Source organism: Mastomys coucha, unplaced genomic scaffold, assembly GCF_008632895.1.
Source record: "Mastomys coucha isolate ucsf_1 unplaced genomic scaffold, UCSF_Mcou_1 pScaffold18, whole genome shotgun sequence".
NCBI classification, from domain to species: Eukaryota; Metazoa; Chordata; class Mammalia; order Rodentia; family Muridae; genus Mastomys; species Mastomys coucha.
Window position 1 is genome coordinate 4,071,525 of NW_022196900.1, and position 22,300 is coordinate 4,093,824.

The 22,300-nt window shown below is 40.1% G+C and overlaps 1 protein-coding gene across 9 annotated transcripts in view; it reads left to right on the forward strand.

Moving 5' to 3' along the window:
• The window catches only part of Unc13b (unc-13 homolog B), a 211,220-nt gene that overhangs the window by 114,277 nt on the left and 74,643 nt on the right, over positions 1 to 22,300 (forward strand). For 8 of the 9 annotated variants that reach the window (XM_031377174.1, XM_031377175.1, XM_031377176.1 and 5 more), the window contains 2 exons: positions 10,157 to 10,450; positions 12,074 to 12,164. In XM_031377174.1, the coding sequence (XP_031233034.1) occupies positions 10,157 to 10,450; positions 12,074 to 12,164 (385 nt within the window). Of the gene's footprint in view, positions 1 to 26; positions 8,178 to 10,156; positions 10,451 to 12,073; positions 12,165 to 22,300 lie in introns of all 9 variants that reach the window. The other variant, XM_031377182.1, reaches the window with a different exon arrangement.

Sequence of the window (22,300 nt, forward strand, 5' to 3'; positions counted from 1 at the left end):
AAGTATGAGGCATCTACACTTTCCAGATACCCTCAGAAATATAACACAATAGATAGGAGGAGAAAAAAATCCTTGTACAGCCACTCTGAAGATAATGAAAGATGCCATTACCCTACAAAGAGAAATTCTAAATGTGCATTTTCTGATACTGAGAATTCTGCTCATTACTACATAGAAAAGAAGAAACTAAACTATCCGATTTTGTACCCTTACAAAAATGGATTTGTGAAGAGTAGCACCTGGAACACAAACTTGGAAAGCTATGATTATGGTCTGCCCTGTTGTTTAAGGAACTATGGAAATGTACCTGACTCTAACTGCCCTGCCACTAATCTTACTCCACTAGATATTCTTGATGACTCTACCAGCAGTACTTCTGAAGAAATTTTACATTCCCCCATTTCTGATGAGCAGGCAGATATGTCACCAACATGGCATTCATCCAGTATCCAGTATATAGGAGACTTTTCTGAAGAATATTATGTAGCAAATTCAGCATTGCAATTACAAAGGATGAACTGTAATGTTAACATGGTTGAAGATTTATCCACATGCTCCATGGAAGATATGACCCCTTCCTTTGTTGAGGGACCCAAAGAGAACTATGTTGACACAATGGATGAGCTTCAGTGTTTGGTAGAAACAGTTTCAGAATATTTAGCAGAGAAGGAAGAAGAGATTAATAGATTTGGTTCTCTTTCAAAAACTAAAGAACCACATGAACACAATAGTGCTATTGCTATTGCAGAGCAGAAAACACCTGAGAATCAAACATTGCCTTTAACTGTTACCCAGAATGCCAAGGCCAAGGCTGTATCTTTCCCTGAGCTGAATGGAGTAAAGTGTGCTGTTGGTTCTTTATTCAGTTCACTAACAGAAAAGGTAGGTTCAGGCACAAAACATCTTACAACCTCTGTGGAAAAATTGGCTCATTTAGTTCCAGAGAAAACAGAAACTCAGAACCCAACAGAGACAGTTAATTTGGGACCTAACCCTAGTGCCAGCTCCATATTAGAGAAGGATCTTTCTGTACAGCCTCTATTATCCTGTCAAACAACTAATGATAAGGATGCTGACAGCCATGGCAGAACTTCTGAGAATGAGCACCTAGGTGATAAGACTAAAGGAGAGAGCTTTCAGAACAAAACAGAAACTATTAGAAAGGACTCTGCTCCACAAACTCAGAGTTCGATTGTGAAGTCTGTTTTCAGCATGCTGAATCCATTAAAGATATTTTCTGAGAAAGAGGAAACCAAAAGTGAAGACCATAGCAAGGTATCAAGAAGGGAAAGGACTGTAGGGTGTGGTTCTGAGTCAAATCAAAGTGAGGACCTCCTGGACAACCAGAGTAGTAGTCTTGTTGTTCTAAATAGAAGTAAAAGAGAAACTGCAGAACTCCAAATGCAAGCAAGGGAAGATTTGCTGCCCTCACATGTGGCCGATGAGCCTTCAAACTTAGCTAGTAGTATGGGTAAGAAAGGTGAAACGGAGAATCAGTTGGAAAGAAAACCTTGTGTAGAGCTTTCTCTATCACAAGACCAACCAAAACAAAGTGACAAAGATACTATGGGGCAGCGTTGTGGTGTAGCTGGTAGTACCCTTGCAAACCAGGAATCTCCCACAAAAGTGTTAGAGGAAGACAAAGTTACCAGTGAGGATGATTTCCTTGAGCCACTAAGAAAATCATTTAGTCAGTTCCTGTTTACTTCCCCTGAGGCCTGTAAAAAGGAAACTTTGTCAGAATCTGTAAAAATTCTTAGCCTGGAGGAAGATGGACAGGAAAGAGATGCGAAGAAAGACGGACATTCGTTTTCATTTAACAGAAAACTGCATATTCCATTTTTCAGTGTTCTTAGCCATTCTGAAAAGCACCAGGATATAAAAGAGAAAGGAAGCATTTTTCCTTTGTTTACATTTCCTCTCACTGACAGTCGTAACACTGGTAATGATCAGAGTCTTCACAGCTCGTTAGCAGCCACTGATAAAGAGGTCCAACAAAATGGCCACGCGGATGCCAGACTTAGTTCAGTAAAATCTAGTTCATTCCCAAATATTCATAATCATCTAGAGAAACTGGGTAGTTCTGAGGAATTCAGTAAGAATGACCAAATAAATTGTCCTGAAGATGTTAAACTTATTTCATTAAAATCCAGTTCAATTTCAAATATTCATAATGGTCCAGAGAAACTTAACAGCATAGAGGAATTTAATAAGAGTGACCAGACACATTGGTCTGAAGATGAAAAACATAACACAATGAGGTCTAACTCAACCTCAAATATTAATAGTGATTTGGAGGAATGTGTGAGTTTGGAGGAATTGAACCCAAGCAGCCATGCAGTAGTAGAGCACTCTGAAAAAGCTGGCCCTGATGGTGTGCCTAAAGAACACGTAACTGTAGCACTCTCAAAAGAATGTGTGAATCTTACACAAGTGGCATTTCCCTTGGTGTCAGACTCCTCATTGGAGCTCATTTCTGCCATTTCAAAATCCAAATTGGCTAATGACACTAATGAAGACAAAGTTGAAAATGAAACTTCTAACAAAGGAACCCAAAGAGGCTTCCTTTCTGGCCTTTTAAGCAAGTTTCCTTCTCTAGAAAACATGTCTAGTCAACAGGAATTCAACTTGAAAAGTGACAGTTCCTACCATAAGAATAATTCCTCAAGCTCATTACTCTCTGGAATATTTAACTTGATATCAAACAGCAGTGTGAATGATTATAATCCAGTTGAATCAAAGCTCATGTCTTTAGATGATACAAAAAATTTGAATGGAAGTAAGCGTTTATCCACAGTTGAAGTCCCTGTTGATTCATGTGTGACTTCTGAGAACCCGAGGAACCAGGTTGAAAACAATGAAACTTCTAGCTTTAGAAAAAACTCTTTGTCATTATCAAAAGAAACCATTCCATCATCTGATGGTTGGGATAATAACCACCTTTGCCTTCCTACATGGAAAAACCAGAAGAGTGAAAAGCATTGCCCTTCTGAGAACATACTCTGTTGTACTGAACAGAGTCCCTTAGAGAAATCTGTGACTAAGAGGCCAATACCATACCATATTCTTGAAATGAAACTACATGAAAAGTCAAACAAGTTAAGTTCACCAATACTAAATACTAACATTTTAAGTAAATCAAACCATTATCAGGGTTTTGATGAGGACTGTTTTGAATGGGATCCTGATATAAAAGATTTCTCCAGAAACTCCAGAAGACTTCAGCCAGTTTATCATTTGTTGAATCAAAATACATTTCCATCAGCAGATGCTTTCTTGTGGCCTGACTCAGAAAATCCAGTAATAAATTTGTGCCAAAAAGATCAAAATGCAAATATATTTGAGTGGGGCACAAATCCAAACAATGTCATTTCATGTGACTTGCCATATGAATCATTCGGCCAGTTAGCATTTAATGAAGGTTATTTATTAAGAGGTGATATGTGGGCAGCCAACTCATGTGGAAATTTTGGTTATCTTCCAGTTAATGAGACCAAGAGTTCTCTAGAAGAGTTGCCCATTGATTTAAGTTACTCTTCAGATTATGAGAAAATTATGTGCTCTCTGCTGCAACAAGAATCATTAAGAATGGATGAAAACTTCATCTTTTCAAGTTTTGGTTATGAATATCAGGAGTGGTTATCATATCTTGAAAATGGAGTTTGGTGGCCCTCAGAGGATGGCAATTATGGATATTATATGTTTCATGATGGTCAGTATATATACTCTCTCCTCACTGATTCTACTGGGCAGTATGTATACTTATTTATACCTGATTATTATCATGAATATTTGAACTATAATTTACAAACAGATGCTCTCCCAAGTATTATGTTAGATGACAATACTGTTTCTGCCCATAGCCTTCAAGTTCTTGACAAGGAAGATAATTTAGTATGGTATGTTGAAGAAGAACCAATTGAAGACCCTCTTGACTTATCTATAACTTTGCCGAGAAGTGAGAGGTCATTTTATGTAAATCTAGAAACCTTTTCTCAAGTATTTGAGTCAAGTTTTGACCAAAGGGATAAGCCATTAGATTTTTCAGGCTATAATTCTCAAAAGTTTAAAAGAGATTTTAGATCTTTCATAGGGAGACCCTGTTGTTCAGAAGACCTTGAGTGTATATTGGATCTCAGAAACAAGCCTGGAACTATGAGCAATCATGCCTTAAATAGAGGCCCAATTATACAGGGAGATATGAACTGGCCTTTACCTAAAAAGTCATCAGCAGCTCACCTTTCCAGGTTTCATTTCCATCAGCCATCTTCTGAAGAACCTTCCTCTTTAATTCATCCCGAGAATATGACTGAAAGTTCACAAAAGGAAGAAACCCCAACAGTGAACAAATTGACCCCTGTGTTTTCTATTTTTGGTACCCTGATTAGAAGTAGTTTGAATTTTGACAAGAATGAATCTGTAGATGGTTTGGTCATGCAGAAAACAGATCAGCAATCAGAGTTATCTGAACCCATACATGATAGTCTTCAGTCATTAATCTTGAGTAAGCAATTATGTAACTCCACAAAGGAGGACAAAAGTCATCCCAAGGATTTGGAGAGGCAGACAGTATCGAGTGTTCAGCAACCAGAGTTTACTGACAATATAAGACAAGAATTCTCTTTACATAAAAATGATCACATGGAAAAAGAAAGTTTATTAAAATCTGGTTTTCAAGTAAACCAAACAACTCTTAAAGTTAAGACAGATGTAGAGGATGTTAAAATTATTACAGCAAAGTCTATTGTAGATCCTCTTGAAGCACAGCTTAGTAAGGATGAACGTAAGAGTTGTGAACTTCTGCAAGACCAGTCTTCCAGAGAGTCTGAGAAAACTTTGCTTACAAGTGCACTGAAACTCTTTGGTTGGGAAGAAGGATCCCCAGGAAGTACAGTAACAAGTGAGAAATCGGCATCTGGAATTTTGAACCTCTTTAAAACCCGGGTTAATAAGGAAGAATCACCAGACTTGGAAAAGATTGGTGATAAAGGTGGGAAGATTTCATCTCAAGAAAAGAAGGAATCTTCTGGTGTTGCAAATTTTTTTGGAACCCTTGGGGATTTCTTTAAAACCAATGTGTCTCCCATACAGACAACTGAAAATAAGTCTGTTTCTTTAGTGACTGATGAAGATGAAGGAAGGTCAAGTCCTCACCCTTTACATCTAGAGCATCAGGATACAGGAAATTTCCCTTCACTACCAGGTCCCTCAAAAAAGGTTAGAATTAGAAGTCTGACCAAACAGACTACTATTGATGACAGTGGACTAAGAGAACCACCAACCAGGGAGATGCAGAGTAATGGTTCAAATGAAAAAGAGGTACCTGTCAGAGATCACCAGGTACAGCAATCAACAAGTCCACCTGTCTCAATAGGTAGTCCCAAAGAGTCTCTTAGAGACTCTTCAAAAGGAACTGATGCCTTATTGACAGGAACAGAAGTTCCAGGAAATAATAAGTCCTTTGATGCTCTGAGTAGAAGAAATACAAATGAACAAGATAATTTTCCTAACCAAGAATGGAAATTTTCAACTGCTACACCTGCATCCCAACAAGAGTTGCCACCAAGAAGGAATATATTTTCTTTCTTAACTGGATCTCAGAAATCTGAGAACAAAGCCTCTGCAGCTCTCCCAAGGGCCAGATCTCAAGCAGAAGGGCTGTTCACTCTTCCTTCCTTTTTCTCCACAGCTAGCTTAAGCACCAAAAAGGATGCCTCTCGCAGCAGCTCTGCTTTCAGTTTGTTTAACTTGTCTTTTTTGGAGGAGAAGCAGCAGCCCTCTGAGGAGAAACAAAGCCTCTCAGCTACTGCTCCAGTGACTGCCCAGCCTTGTAGGAAGCCAGTTGTTTCTGTAGACTCAGGAGACATCAAGACAAAGGAAGATTCTACCGGCCATAAAGAAAGCATAGTCCAGGAAGAAGTTTATGAAGAGCAAGTGGCTCCTTGTTTATCCATTAACAGCACCACTAAGCTTACTACCTCCCTTGTAGACAAGCTCCATGTAGAGAAAACCCAGGGAAAAATGAGGTCCAGTAAAGGAGGAGCAGAAGGAGCAACTGCTTTTGATTTTCAGGTCAATCAGTTGCCAGCCAATGTTCCTCTTGTACCAGAATTTCAGGAACAAGCCCTGAGTGTAGCTCCTCAGGAAGAAGCCACTTTCCACCAGGAAACCTTCTCCAGAGACTCAGCGGCTGAGTCTTTTCGTCATGACAACAGTTCTCATGAGAAGCTCAATGATTTAGATGTCTGTACTGAATACCAAAATGAAAGATTTACCACTGACTTATTGAACTTGCCTTTGAAAAATGGCTCTGACAGTCTCTCAACACAGATCCTGGATTTACCTTCTGCTTCTCCAGACCTAAGGCATACAGGGCTTCCTCAGAACCAAGATGCAGATAAATTAGAAGACAGATCAGTATTAGGCTCCAAAGTAGAAATGATTTCAGGGTTTGTGACCAAAGTAAAATCTTTTTCTGGGTCCTTAATTGAACAGCCTAAGACTTTTTCTGGATTTTTTTCTACTCCTAAATCTCCAAAGAAAAATTCCTTTTTTTCGTTTTCCTCTGCTGCATCCTCTCAGCCCCTCAGAAGTGAGTTGTTTGGGATTTTCAGAAGTCCCAAATCAGAAACAAATAAACAAGAACCATCTGTAAGTACTTCATGCCTTCAGAGTGGTTCTTCCAGAGACCCTGTAGGATCAGTTCCTCCAAAAAGCTTGCTTGGAGAAGCTGCCTGTGCAGGACTTAATTCAGAGTCTGCTCTCAGTGCCTGCAGCATAACTGTGGTTGGTGCAAAGTTGGAATCAGATCCATTGACAGATGGCCCTAAACTAACACCTGAAATGGAGAAAAATAATATTCCTGAAAGTATTTCAGAACCCCCATGTTTTGAAGTACTTGCTACTACATCTTCAGTCTCAGAGGATGATATGGGACAAGGAGTATTATCTTTGAGTGATGAAGGAGACATGGGGCTTTTGCAGGGCACAGACACAGAGGCCTCATTGGAAGCAGAGCACATTCTTCCTCCAACACAGCTGCAGTCCGATTCTGCCTGTATTGCGGAAGAGCTTCCCCCTTCAAGCCAACCACTTCTTGAACCAGAGCCAGAGCCAGAGCCAGAGCCAGAGCCAGAGCCAGAGCCACAGCCACAGCCACAGCCTCAGCCAGAGCCACAGCCAGAGCCAGAGCCAGAGCCAGAGCCAGAGCCAGAGCCAGAGCCACAGCTAGAGCCAGAGCCAGAGATTCTAACGGCCGGCACAAATCAGGAATTCTTTGGGCTTGCAATCACTTCTCTAGAAACTAGTACTTCACTGTTTGATGAGGCAGGAGTCAGTGAGAATACCACACTGGAAACACAAGGAGATCATTCTTGTCCTTTGAAAGAGGAACCTGTGCTTTGTCCCAAAGAAAGCTCTAGTATACATCATGCCCCAAAAGATCCACCTGTAGCCTCCCAGGACACAGAGCAGACAAGACCTCGTTTTGAGATACCAAATATGGCCAGTTGGCCAAAGCTTCACTTCCCATCAACTCCTGACCATGGGAAGGCACTGAGTTCAATCTTTAACCCCTCTAGCTCTGGTAACATGGCAGCAGAGACTGGCTTAATGTCAGGTTTTAAGAAGTTGTCTACTCTGTTTGAAGGAGCTAGTGAGGGGAAAGGGGGTATCCTAGGAACTGATCCAAAACTGGTGTTTGGAAAGAAACTGGATCTTTCATTTCCGTGGTCAAAAGATAGTAAAGGAGACCCAGAGCAAATGCCTGCAAAATCATCTCCAGTTTTGGTTGTTAGCAGTGATCAGGACCTTATCATCAGCAAGGCTAACAAAGTTTCGGAGTCTTCTCAAATACCTCGTGGTAGTCCTGAGTCAGCTGACATCTATACTCAGCCCTCTGGGACCACAGAACAGTCGGTGGCCAAGCCTAGTGACTATGCTCATGAGCTTTCAAAATCTGATGAGGTAGAAAGGCAGCTGGAAATTTCAGCATCTGAAGAACATTGGGGTGAAGATAGCAACCTGTCTGGATCTGCCTGTCCTTCAGAGAAACACAAGGAAGAGCACTGTGCTCAGCCAGCAAAGCAAGAAGAGATGTCTGCTAGCACTGGCTCTGTGTTGAATGTGGGGCAGCTAGTCATTCTGGAGGAGGTCAAGGAACCTGTGACCAACAAAAGGCCGGTTCTCCACTCAGGCATCATAAATGGTTTTAAGGAATTGACCATTTATGATGCAACTGATTAGTACTAGATTATCATAGCTTGCTTCAGTCCATCCCGTGTCTTTCCTAGTACCTGAGCTTTATGTTAATTAGAGGCTAAGTGACAAAAAGGAAAGCTTGGGTATTTCCACTCTTTTCCTTTTCTAGTGTCAAGTAGAATTCATTTAGTGGACAAGGAGCATCTAGCATAAAGGGAAGAATATTTACATAGGCTGATTTGTTCTGGAGAAGGGAGGGCAAGAGAAGGCAGCAAGTATTTAAGTGCTATCTATTAATTCTAAGAATATAATCAGATAAGATGCTTTCTTGGGTCTTAGACACTTATAGTATAGTAGATGGGAATCGTTGTAGTTTGCTGTGGTTTTCCAAGTCTTCTAAGATGTCTCCCCAGTGGCTGTGAGGCTGTAAAGTAAAATACAATTTGCAAAGAATAATTTAGGATTATCTGTATTCTACATCCTGCATGGATTTGTAAAGCCTCTTCTAGGGTCTCTGATACAGACTCTCATAGTGCTCTGCCTGAACAGCTATAACAAGGAGAAGCTGGGCTGCCGTGATACTTCACTCAGAGCTGACATTCTTTCATCTTGAGTGCTGACCAACGTCTATCTGTAGAGGTTGTTATTACTGCCCCCGATCATAGGCTTAAGAATGCTACTTTGACCTCTGGCCCAAACATAGATCTACTTAGAACAGTAGAGAGAGACAGAGACCACATTAGAGCTACTCAGACATTGACCTGACACATGTTCTGCTAATATGTACTGAAGAATCAGAAATCAGCCTGAAAACAACACTTAATTTAGAATGTTCTCTTCAGATAACAACAATGCTCTCTCTTAATCTGTCCAAAGGTAAATGTAAGACCATAAGTTAAAAAGACTAGACTCTGGCAAAAACAAAACAAAACAACAAAACAACAAAACCAACTCTCTTTGCATAAAAGCTTTCCAGAAGGATACCTGCTAGTAAGAAAATGAAAGGAGGATTCATAGCTCATCACCAAGTCCCTCTATGCTCATAAAACTGAGTCCCTTAGAAGATAAGCTTCAGGACTTCAGGGATATCTTGATACTATTAGCAGTCTGCCTTCCCTGCCACTATTACAGTTTCCCTGCCACTACAACTGCTAGCTCTCACAGCTGGGAGCATTTCTTTCTGTGCATGGGAATTCAGGGGACTGAGGGAGGCCTGAACTGGCCTCATACCATATACAGAAATAACTTTAGTGCTGATCCAGGGGAGTTGGACTTAATTCACTTTATGCATAACTGAGCCTTGACCTGAGAGAAACTCGGCCACAATGGATGGATATATCTTGGGGATATTTCCCATGCCACTAAAGATATCACTATTGAGTTTGTGTTGCTGAAACCTGTGGAATTCCCCTGAAGAACTTTCTTAATCCTGGTCTTCATCTAGAGACTTCCATACTTTACCCTGTAGACTGAAGGAACACATCTCTCTGCTTTGCTAAGGCACAGGCATGCACATTTGTAACTGTAGATGAAGCAATAAGGACTTCTCTTTATTAGATAATAGAAGGGATGGGGCTCATTTTCTTTACTTTATTATGTGGAATTTGGAAAACTTTAATCACAGCCACTGGAAAAGTTTCTTTAGAAGACTGAGTAAAGAAATTTGTAAATACTCAAAAGGCCATTTTACTGTATCTTCATTCTACTGGTAGGTAGCAATTAGGTAAAATAGTCTTTGAAGTCAGGGCTGAGGTTCAGTGGTGACAGAGACTTACCATGTTGTCCTTTTTCCTTTTGTGGTTGACTAGACCAAGTTTTCTACATTGAAATGTTTGTCCTCGCTTCCTAGGAACCTCCTGTGTGTGATTATTCCTGCCCCGTGCAGTTATTAGTTCCTGGGCATGTCTGTACCCTGTCCTTGATTTTCATTTAATCTGTTTTCTTTTCACTCTTGCAGCCCCACCGGCAGTAGTAGGTATGGCTCCTCCTGTAATGTGAGTCAAGGGAGCTCTCTGCTGAGTGAGCTGGACCAGTGTCATGAGCAAGATGATGACGGTCGGGAGAGGGACTCCATTCATTCTAGCCATAGCTATGGCAACCTCTCCAGGGATGGCCAGGCTGGTTTGGGAGAACAAGAGAAAGCCTTGGAAGTGACATGTGACTCAGAGAAGGAGATGAGAGGTGATGCCACAATCCACCCTCCTGCAGATCTGGTGCTGCAAAAGGACCACGCCCTAGGACCCCAGGAGAGGTAGGTGACGGCTAGCTCACATGCAACCATTTGCATCTATTATTGAATACAAACACTTTTCACTGATTTTCTTGCAGCTGAGGGGCAGGTGCAGCAACAGTGGTCAAGTTGGTACATCATCCTTTGATTTTTGTATGATTTCCAAGATGTTTGAGGGACTTGTGTTACTGTGGTGCGAGCACACCAGGAGTGCTTGAGCATGCAGTCTTGACCACACAGATGTCTGAGCCTGAAACTGGGCCTGAGGCCCACAGGTATTTTTCAGTAGTTCCCTTTGCTTAGGGATACTTTAATTTCTTTTGTGAACATTTATGTTTGGTTTTATTTTACCCTGTCTGAGGGAAGTCAGAACAGAATTAGCCAGATGTAATACATCTGCTGTACTGTACATGGCTTGGACATGTGCCTGTGGCTGGACGAATCATACAGGCTCCTGAAGATTATGTAAACTTACTTTCTCTCTCCCTTTTTTTCCTTTCTTTTTATAAGATATGGTCTTACATTATAGCCCAGGTTGGCTCCAGACTTATAATCTCCGATTGCTAAGATTATAGGCATGTGCTACAGTGCCTACCTCCATATTGCCTAGCTCCATAATGCCTAGCTCCATTCTTGAATTTTAGTCATCTGTTGTAGTTCAATTAATAATCGAGAGGCCCAGGAGAAAAGGTCCAGACCAGGCCTCTTACTGGGTTGTTGTCCACCACAGGCTCTTCTTTATGGATTTTGAACCTGACATTAATGTTGTCAGGGCTGAGCTTTCGGCAGAGAGGTGAAGAACTTCACACGAGTACTTGTTTATCTTCATAAGGCCAAAAGGTAGCCAAATTCTTGGCCAGAATACCTTAGCTAAAAGTGCCCACAAATGTTCTGAAACAATTGGATGCCATCGGAGCCTGGCATAATTTTTGCATGTGCAGGCAGCAGACATTTGTCTGCTACCTTGACTATAAGCTATAAGGAGGAAGGAAAGTATACCTAGTCACTATTCCAGCTGAAAATCTAGACGATGACCTACTCTAATATAGAGTTTCTGAGGCACTTGGTTATATTTACTGTTCATTTCATAGAGGCTGTCCCTGAGGCAGCTCAATGTACTCAGTGATGACAGGAAAGGGCTATCCCTCCCCTAGTCACCCTTAGATGGAGTCTCAGGATTGGAAAGTCTTCCAAAACAGTGGAACAGGAAGGGCTTACAGAACAATTTTTTCTTAATGAAGCTATGCAAATCCCAGGGGAGGCTGGTGGTCTCTAGCAGTGAGCAGGGGTGGCATGGTGGGGGTGCATGCTCACTTCACCCGATCTGTGACTTCTGCACTTGATGCTAACCCAGGCTCTGGCTGCTGCTGCTCCTTTATCACCTCTCAGTGTCTGAGCTATCTCATGTGGTACATGAGAAAAGGAGAAGGAAGGGGGAGTGGAAAGATGAAAGGAGTGGTTATTTTAGACAGGAATTGTTTTCAAAATAGTTGTTCAGAACTCTGCTGTTTTGTGGCCTGAATCACAAGCCAAGTGTAGGCATGAGCACAGACTGTTTTATTTTAGACATGTTGCCAGTCCTGCTTGGGCATTGTCACTTTGTTGTCTCTGCTGTTTACAAGAAATGCTCTTCTCTGTTTCAAGTCTTCCTGAGGAGAATGCATCATCGCCATTTACCCAGGCTAGAGCACACTGGTTCCGAGCAGTTACCAAGGTCCGACTTCAGCTGCAGGAGGTAGGAAATTTGTTCCAATAATGGTTGGGACAGTTTTTTTCTTTGAAAAGTTTGGGAGACATATGGTGCTGGAGAAGCTGTCAGTAATTAGTCATCTTCTTACAGTGTGCTTCTGGGAATGCATGGCAATTAAGCGAGGGCCTTAAGAGGCAGGAGGTGGCCTTAGCTGTTTGATGAAAATCAAATAGGCCTAGTAGGTGGGAGCTTGAAGGTAGGGTTAAATGCTTATTTTCTCTACTGCCATTTCTTTGGTGCATTATTAAGGTAGGGAGTAAGGCCTCTTAGGTAATTCATTGTATTCTTTATTGGCCAGTTCAAGTACTCATTTTACACAGGGCTGGAAATAAGTTACAAATATTTTTATGGGAAAATGTGGCTTCTGATTTAAGGCCCCAAACATGGACACATAAAGATCTGCAATGAGGGTACCAGAGAGATGGCTTAGTGGGTAAAGGTACTTTCTGTGCAAATGTGAAGATCTGGGTTTAGTTCTCAGCACCTGTACAAAAAAGCTGGGCATGCTGCATTGCCCCTGGAGCCCCAATAATATGAAGGGAGGTAGAGACAGGAGGATGATGGGGGCTTGCTGGTTACCATTTCATTTTCAGACCCTGTGAAAAACCCTGTCTTAGAATTAGACAGAGTGATGGAGCAGGATGCTTGACTTCCTTTGGCCTCCATGAATCTGAACACACATGACACACACACAGAAACACACTTGGGGATGGTGAGGGGTGAGGGAGATGGAGAAAGGAGGAGAGGGAGGGAGAGAGAGAGGGAAAATGTAAGAATAGATGATGTAGTTCCACAGGCAACTCAGGAGGAGCAGGTTTATAGTATTTCATAAAGACAGGGCAGGAACCTATGACAGAACCCAAAGCAGACGCTATGGAGGAATGCTGCTGACTGGCCTGCTCCCCGTACCTTGTTCAGCTACCTTTCTTATGCAGCCCAGGACACCTGCCTAAGTGTAGCATTGCTCCTAGTGAGCTGGGCCTTCCAATGTCTATCATTAACCAAGAAACACCCTGCAGACAATGTGATAGAGGCATTTCCCCAGTTGAGGTGTCACCTCCCAGATAAATTTGTTTTCATTAAATTGACATAAAACTCACCAGCACAAAGATAATTTATTTTATTTTAACACTTCTAGTGTTAAAAGTTTCCTCTTAGCAAAGCATGTCCTTATCTGTGCGTCAGAAGGCAGGCGCTCACTAGGCAGAGGGTTCTTTTTAAATGATGGCGGTAGCAGTCACTAGTGGAAAACTTGGCAGATATTAAAAACTCAAGCATGCTCACATGTGTACATGTACCTTTTAAAGACTAATTTGAAACCCAGGGAAAGTTTCTGTATAATCCTATAACTCTGTACTCTTCATCAGCTGCTGCCTCTGTCCCCCTTCACATCTACCTTGTTGTCTCCCTCTATTGTGACCACTCTCTCTAGGAATCAGTTAAGTTGTAGACAAGAGAGTCTGTATCCTTCCCTAAAAATAAGGCCACTCCTCTAAATAACCATAATCACACCATGAAGAAAACACCAGTAATAACTAGAATTAGGATGTCATGCAAATTTGCCAGGTGCTCCCCACAAGGTCTCTTTCTTTTCTGATCCAGAATCTAATGGCTGCCTTAATTGGTGTCTCTTCTGTCTCCTTCAGCCTGGAGCAGTTCTCAGTCTTCGTTATCCTCACAGTTTTAAATGATGAAAGCTTTCCTTTTGTAGCATGGACCCACTCTGTGTCCTTATATTAGGCTTTAGGTACACTTACTTGACAGGAATTATGAAAGAAGTACCTACCAGGAACCTGCCCTGCCATAGCTGACATTGGTCTTCATATTTGGTTTAGTTGTAACAGTCAGGTCGCTCTGCTGTCAACCCTTCCCTTTATAGTGAGAGCCCCAAGACTATTGATATGTGTTCTTCTTCAGATCTGTACCTGCTAGTGGTGATGTGTGTCTGGACGTGTGTCTTACCACTAGTGGTTGTAAGTTGCAGTTGCTAACTTTGTTCCCATTGTCCTTTCCACGGTGCAGTGTGTGTTCCAGTGTAAGAAAAGTTTCCTTCTTGCCTATTAATGTAATCCAGGAAGACTCACAGGCCCTTTAGTGCACCAGTTTTAATATATTATTATCATTTATCTTGATAAATTATTCTGATTGACCTTCACATGCACACACACACACACACACACACACACACACACACACACACACACAGCTTTGTGGATTGTTTTTAACTCAGTGTCTCACTGTTGTGGCCTTTGCTAGCTTGGAGTTCCCTATGTACTCTAGGCTAGTCTCAGTCTTTCAGTTTTTCTGTTTAAACCTTTGGAGAATGCTGGGATCATATAATGTGCTATTACAGCCAGCCTGCAAAACATAAATTTTAATATAAATATTAATATTCTTAGATGTCAGTTGTTAATTTGTTATGCTTTTCATGTTTTCATTTGCCTGCTATAATATGTTAATATAATTGTATGTATATATAACCTGAAGTGAATGATGTGTCCAGGAAATCAAACACTGGGAGTCTGTCGATCTGGAGTGACAAGAAAAAAGCAAACATTTAAACTGACAGTCTGTAGAGTCAATGTCATAGTGCTAACTTTTTGAGTGTTTTTAAAGTGAAAGTCTTGAAATTCTTATAAAGTACAATCCTCTCTCTGTGAAAGGAAAACTCAGAATGAGAATAAAAAGAATGTGTTGGTAAGAGTACCAATTGGTTATGACTTTAAAGAGATTATTGATCAAAATATACTCCCCCCCCAAAAAAAACAACCCAGTTAAAAATCATCCAAAAAGTGAAACTTGCAATTGTCTGGAAAAAGTGTATGGTTTATCCTGAATTAAGGGCAATCACCATTTAATTGAACAGGAAAACTATAGTGTGGATGTCCTAAGCACAGAGAGACAGCTGGCCAAAAGGAGAAAAATGAACCAGAGCTTAAAAGATGGTGGTTTATGCTTAGGATGGGCTTTTTTGACAGAGCAGTTGAGATTGGAAGACAGAATGAATGCAGCACCAAGAATTTTTCCCCTAAATTATCAAACTTCAGCCTATGTTGCCCCTTTACCCTCTGCTGAAGACACTTATTTTTTGCTAGTTTGTTATTTATCATGGATGTCTCTTTATATAGCATAAAATCAAATATAGATATGCTATTCTTTCCCTTTCATATAGAAGGTGATATAATGTTTGCCGCTCTAAAGGCAATGTGAACCTTGTGTGTGGGGTGGAATGAGTGCACGAAGTCTTATGCATAGCCAACTTCATTCAGAGCTCCAGGCAATTTGTACTCTAAGGTTTAAAAGGAATCACATGAGTAAAATTCTCATGAGTTCAAGCTGTATACAATCACAAGCACAAACTGCACATGGCAAAACCATGTTTTTCCATAGAGGTTTGTGAATAACAACAGCTGAGAGAAAGCATTCCCTTCTCCCTCTCTGCCCTGGAGGGTCACAAAAGCACACTTCAAGAAGAAACCGAGGTCACAAGACTCTTGTCTTGTTTTCTTGGACTTTTCTCAAAAGCACTCAAATTTCCCCTTGCACAATTCCATCTTAGACTGTGTTCCAACAGAATAGCATACACACAAAACTACCCTTTGCATCTCTACTTGAAGATCCTTTTATTTATTAGCTCTAAGAGATTTTTCCTTTGTTACAGATGCATAATATTTCACTGTGTGACGGTACTGCTGTTCCCTTTGAGTAAGAAGCCATGTTAGAAACGAGAAACCTTTTAGGTTGGTCATTTCATATGCATGTGTGCACTTCTGTAATTTCAATATACATTACCACGTTGTTACTCTTTAGTAACTTACATGAACGACAGAAGTCTGCTTTAAGTTGTCTACTGTAACCTGGGCTGATGGAGCAGCCAGCAGTGGGAACATTGCCAGTCACATGGTAAAGAGAAAGCAAAGATGAGGATTAGATGAGCCCATAGCAATGGCTGTGCAGGTTTGCCTCCACTCACACACAACACTCACGCTCACATTTGCTGCCCTAGAAGCCCTCAGCCATCCTCCCTGACTCAGGGAGCAATATGACGACATGTGTAAGTGGCTTTGATGACTACCCAAAAGGGTCTGTACCTTCCATAGGGTATGCTGGCAACTTAGTCCCCTGCTAGCAATGCTAAGAGGTGCTTTTCTTTCCTAACCCACCAATAAGTATGGTGATTTGTCAAAGTTTGGGGATTTTGATATTCTTTTAGATGGTAGTATCTTAATAGTTTAAATCTATGTTTCTTGATAGTAAAATTGCACATTTTTCTTAAATAAGAAAGCTAATTAGAAAATATTTTGTGTGACTAATTTCTATTGAATATTTTTTCTTATTAATTGAGCTTTTTATGTTTTAGGGAGATTAACTCTTTGTTACTTGAGTTGCCAATCTTTTCTCAGTGTATCATTGTGAGGAAATACAAATATTTTAAGAAACTTTGTTTTTCTAATCCAGATAATAGAGAAAACAATAGTGTCTTTCTCTTAGCATTGTGAATTATCCAGGAAGGCCATGACTTTAGAAAGGAGTATCAGGAAAGAACATACTTCAGTGGCTTACATTGTCTCCATAATAGAATAAATTCCTTCTGGTCTAGCTCTACACAGTCGAAGTGTGAGTCATGGACCAACATGGCCTGGGAACTGTTTGTTTCTAGTCTTTGATGAAATAAGTACTAGAATTGAAAGCAAGCCTTCAGAGGCAGTTTGAATTGCCATGACATCAGGCACATGGAGACTGTCTCATTCAACAGGGTGTAAACCAAAACTACCAGACCATGACACTGGGGATAAAAAAACCAGTTCCCTAACAAAAAGAAGTTTGGGAAACATTAGTTGATACTTGTAAAACATGAAAGACTTTATTTCCTCAAAATTCTCAGAGACTTTGCACTTGCTGTTTCTTGTGCCTGGAATTTTCTCTTAATGCCTCTAGCTAGCTTTCATCCGTGAGTTTTAAGATGCAGCCAGGTGTGGGGTGTCAGGAGAAAGTCTCCAGACTGTGTGTGAGAACCTGTTTAGAATTGGCACTCATCATGAGATTATGGGGTTATTATTTGCTGTTATGCCTTCCTTAAAAAAGAGAAAAAACCCTTGGGTCATTTCTTGGACCATCAGGGCTATTTTATGTGCGATACTGCCTTCTATGGAATGTCTAGCAAGTCATTTTTGGTTAGTTCACTAGCTAGAAATGCCCTTTATTTCCACAAATACCTTCATGTATAAATTGCATTCCTGTTGTGATAATATACTATAACCAAAGGCAATTTAAGGAAGAGTTTATTTTTGCCTATGTTTTGGTGCCAAAGGGCTAGATAGCTGTTGACTAAGGCATGGTAGCTGGAGCAGGAAGCTGAGGGTCATGTCTCAGTGGCACACAGCAGAGAGAAGATGCTGGCAGAGGGGAGAGGCTATAAACTCACAAAGCCCTGCCAGTGATGCACTTCTTTCAGCAAAGCTCCCCTTCTAAAAGTTCTGTAATGTCCCCCAAACAGCACCACCAACTGGGGGCTTAGTGTTTAAATCTGAGCCTGTGGATGGGAGCAATCTCATTCAAACCATCACAATGTGCATCTGATTCATTCTATTTCCCACGGTCCAGCCCCTAAAGTTAATGACAGCAGAATATTAACCATTCAAATCTACTGAGCTTTCTTTTGTAATACATATTTAAATGTATTTAAGTTTAATTACTGACTTATTACAGTATTACATATAAGATTATGATATGAGTAGTTTTTTTCTCAGTTTTTGTAAGCTTTATTCTGGGTTAGTAAATATGATTGTTACTTATTAACTTTGTCATGAATAAGGTTTTAGTAATGCCATAGAAATCTATTTTTGTTGTTATTGTTTTTTGAGTTGGTTTGTCTTTTTTGTTTGTTTGTTTGTTTGTTTTTTTCAAGACAGGGTTTCTCTGTACATCTCTGACTATCCTGGAACTTACTCTGTAGACCAGGTTGGCCTTGAACTTAGAAATCTGCTTGCCTCTGCCTCCTAAGTGCTGGGATTAAAGGTGTGTGCTACCACTGCCCGGCTTTGTTTTGTCTTTTGAGACAAGGTTTCTCTGTATAGCCGTGGCTGTCCTGGATCTCATTCTGTAGACCAGGTAGGCTTTCAACTCAGAGATCTGCCTGCCTCTGCTTCCTGGGTGATTAAAGGCATGTACTAATGCCACCCTGCCCAGATTTTTCTTTTGGGGGGGCGGGAGAGGATAAAAATCTATTTTCATTTCTGTTTATTTTTAAACTTATCTTAAAATATTCAAATAAAATGGCTGAGCTAGGAATATTTCTTTATTGAAGAATTTGTGTTTTGAGTGTCTAAATGTGCTGGACTGACTGAATATTAACATTTTTGCCAATTTGACCAAAGAATGGTATCTGACTTTTAAAATTTACATTTCTCTGTTTTTTTGTGATTTGCGTATTCCTCATATGTTTAGAGTAATTAATACTGAGCTGTTATGGCATTAAACAAAATAAACAAATTTTGGGGGTTCTACCATAGAAAGCTAGCTATATTTACTCCATTCCTATAAAATTGTCAGAGATTAAGGGCTTGATTATTCAGGGTTATACTTGTGTCCTCTAATCACCTGGACATCTGAGCTTAATAAGTGTGGTGACATTGCTGATGCTGACGAAGCAGTAATGTTGGCTGTGTGGGTGGGGATGGGTAAGAATCTGTACCTTATTTGGTTTAGTTGCAGAAGAATCTGGGGGAGGAGGTGAGACTTTTAGCTCTAGAAACAGAGACTGCGGTGGCAGCAGGTGGGTGGGTGTTCCAGGTGGAAGGGACAGTAAAGGAGAAGACATGGAGACAGGCCATAAGGAAGGCTTGACAGGAGCTCTTAGGCTGTTGAAAGCTGAGGAAGGCAAGCCTTGGTAATCAGGGACAGAAGTGAACAGATACATCAGAAGGCCCACACTTAAATGGAGCTGTCATAGGAAATGAAAGATTGTAGCAGGCCAGCCTAAGAGTTGGGCTGGCAGTTTCACAGGTCAGGCACTAAATCAAAAGAAAAAGTGGTTATCCCCTGCAGAGTTCTCTTTCCACTTGTGACTTCCTTCCAAACGAAGAAGCTTCCTTCTTATCTCATAATTGAAGTTCTAAAAAGGTTGTCCCATGAGGAGACACTGATGAGCCTCAAAGACAAGCGGGCCCTTGGGACCCTACCTCTTAGGCTTAGCAGCAATAGGTAAATACTTTGTGTAATCTGATACTCCAGGATTGTCTCTGATTATGGCTGCCCATCTTAACTTCCATTATCTCAGTCTTTGCCCTTTGATGAAGATCAATAGTTTCTTTTCTGTTTTAGATCACTGGAAGATCACAGTGATTAAGCCTTCTTCTAAACAATACTGTTATCATTTAAAAATCCTTAACCAGGGCTGGAAAGATGGCTCAGTGGTTGAGAGCACTGACTGCTCTTCCAGAGGCCCTGAGTTCAATTCCCAGCAACCACATGGCTGTTCACAATTGTAATTTTAGTCCAAGGGGGATCTAATGTCTTCTGTGGCCTTCTGGGGCACTGCATATACATAGTGTGTGTGTGTGTGTGTGTGTATACATACATAGGCAAAACACTTATATACATAAAATAAAAATTAAAAATTGTTAATTGTTTTAAATAACTAATAAATATGACAGGATATGAGGCTAAAGATATGGCTCAGGGGTTCAGAGTACTGACTGTTTTGTACTTATAAGGACCCAGAGTCAACTCCTAGCACCCACATGTGGTGACTCACAACTGTCTGTAACTCTAGTTCCAAGGTACCAGACACACACAATGCATAAATGTACATACAGACAAAACAACCACATCCATAAAGTAATAAAAAGTATTAAAAAATTGAACTTTAAAAATGAAAGGACAAAAAATAAATAGAAGGCATGTATATAATGTAAAGGTTCCCTCTTCTGTCCAACTCCCATGTCTCCCACGCCCTCCCCCTTCACACTGTGTTTTATGAGTCTCCAGGGATAAGGTGAACATTTACAAATGCATGCTTACATGTGCATGGCACACTCACTGTCCTTTGCCTTGCTTTACTTACTCTTTATGTTCCTTATGGGTATTCAGAAAGCTACTGCTACATTAAGGCTGTTAAAAGTGGGTTTTCTACTAGCACAAAGTTACTGCTTTTTAAGATAGCTATGTAGTATTTCTTTGTGAATTTATTATAATTTGCATGGTTGGATCTTTTATTATAATGTAAGTCTCTAATATTATAATGCAAGTTCTGCCAGTGGGTTCAAATACTTAGAGACTTCCTTTAGTTGTAATTTTAAATCTGTTTCTCATAAGCCTTTATCCAGAGCAGGTCCTATTACTACTTCATGAACCAGAGAAGACTCCCCCGGACAAGGGCCTTGCTGCTTCTCTGAATACAATCTGTCCTTGCTTCCTGCAGGCCCCTCCTGCCCTGTAACAAACTGAAGTATTCTTACCTGATGTGAGAGACCAGACCTAACACATTTTTCAGCTTCTAACTTTGACTAAAATATGGCTGTTCTTTAAAATCCACTTTAACAAAGACCATACTTTCTTGTCAGTTTCATGTAACTAGATCAAGAGTAAAGCTTGAGTTTTTTGGCTTCCTCTGCCACTTTCAAACCATTAGCCATTAGAAACCATTAGAAATCCACCTGCCTCTGCCCTCTGCCTCCCAAGTGCTGGAACTAAAGGCGTGCACCACCACTGCCCGGCTCTTTTTTTTTTTTTTTTTTAATGATTAAAGTTTTATTGCATTATGATGAGAAAAGATACATGATTTCAATTTATCTGAATTTGTTAACATTTAAAAACATATTTTAAGTAAATAGAATTACATCACATTCTTGTTTCCCTTTCATACCCCAACTCCTCCCAGAGACCCCCCCTTACCTGCAATACCTTTTATTTTTTTATTTTGTCATATTCTTAAAATTTATAAAATATTAGAACAATAAAAAATGACTATTCTAAAAATTGTTTGATATAAAACAACAATCAATTGAATACTTATGTAGATGCTTGTCTACAGCAATACTGAAAATACATACATTTTTCTCAATATAAATTTTAAATGACTCCAAACATATTAACTGTATATTTTAAAATAATACATCACTACTAGTATTTTTTAAATGAACATAAATAGTTAAATTCTTTTTGTTTGTTTGCTCATTTGTTTGTTTGTTTGTTTGTTTTTAGTAGAGCTTAAAACCTTGGCTCTTACTGTGGTACAATCCCAAAATAAGAACAATTTTTAGACATTGGACTTCATTGTAATAAGGCTGTACTTCAATAACCCTCACATCACCAAAGGATTTTACCTCCATTGTAGCTAAGAGTTGACAGTTCTGCTGCGCCAAGGAATAAATTGTAGGCACAATTTTTGGATATAGATTTCCTGCTATGGTCAAAGCTATTTGACTTGGGTGAGTGTCTTCATTCTCAGCTCACAGAGAACAGGTTACACTCACTTAAGAAATGGTATGTGTATATTAAGATGGTCTATCCATGAAGTCATTCACCAACTGTTTCAATGAAGAATGGTTCTGCTTGGAGGGTGGCACAGACATTAGGTGAGGGTAAGAATTTGTTTCATTGGCTGTGATAACTTGGAAAAGCATTCATCTCAGAGAAAGAGTAACTTATGAAGTCTTCTTCAAACTTGATACAATAGTTACAAATATCAAGCAAAGCATTCAGTCTCATTCTTTGTTGTTCTTTTACAAGCTACCTCCCAAGTTAATTGTCTATGTTTCTTTTGGCTGTATAAACTTTTGAAATATGTAAGCTGTTCTGAAAACCATAGTATAGTGTAAAAACATCAAATAAACAATCCTACTAATAGAGAGGCTGAGATATGAGAAGCCTGGTTTCAAGACCATCATGTGGTACATAGCAAGACACTGTCATGTACAAACAAGCAGACAGTGTGTATGGATTGTAAAATAGTGGACCTGTTTCTCCAGTTACTAAATTAGAGAGACCACTGGATGACAGCTAACAAATTTCTAATTCCTCATATTTTTGGATTTCAATGGATTAGGATAAGTTGGTAATATTAATTTTCATATTAAGATATTAAGAAAAAGTAATTGTTGCTTCCTGTTATTTTTGTT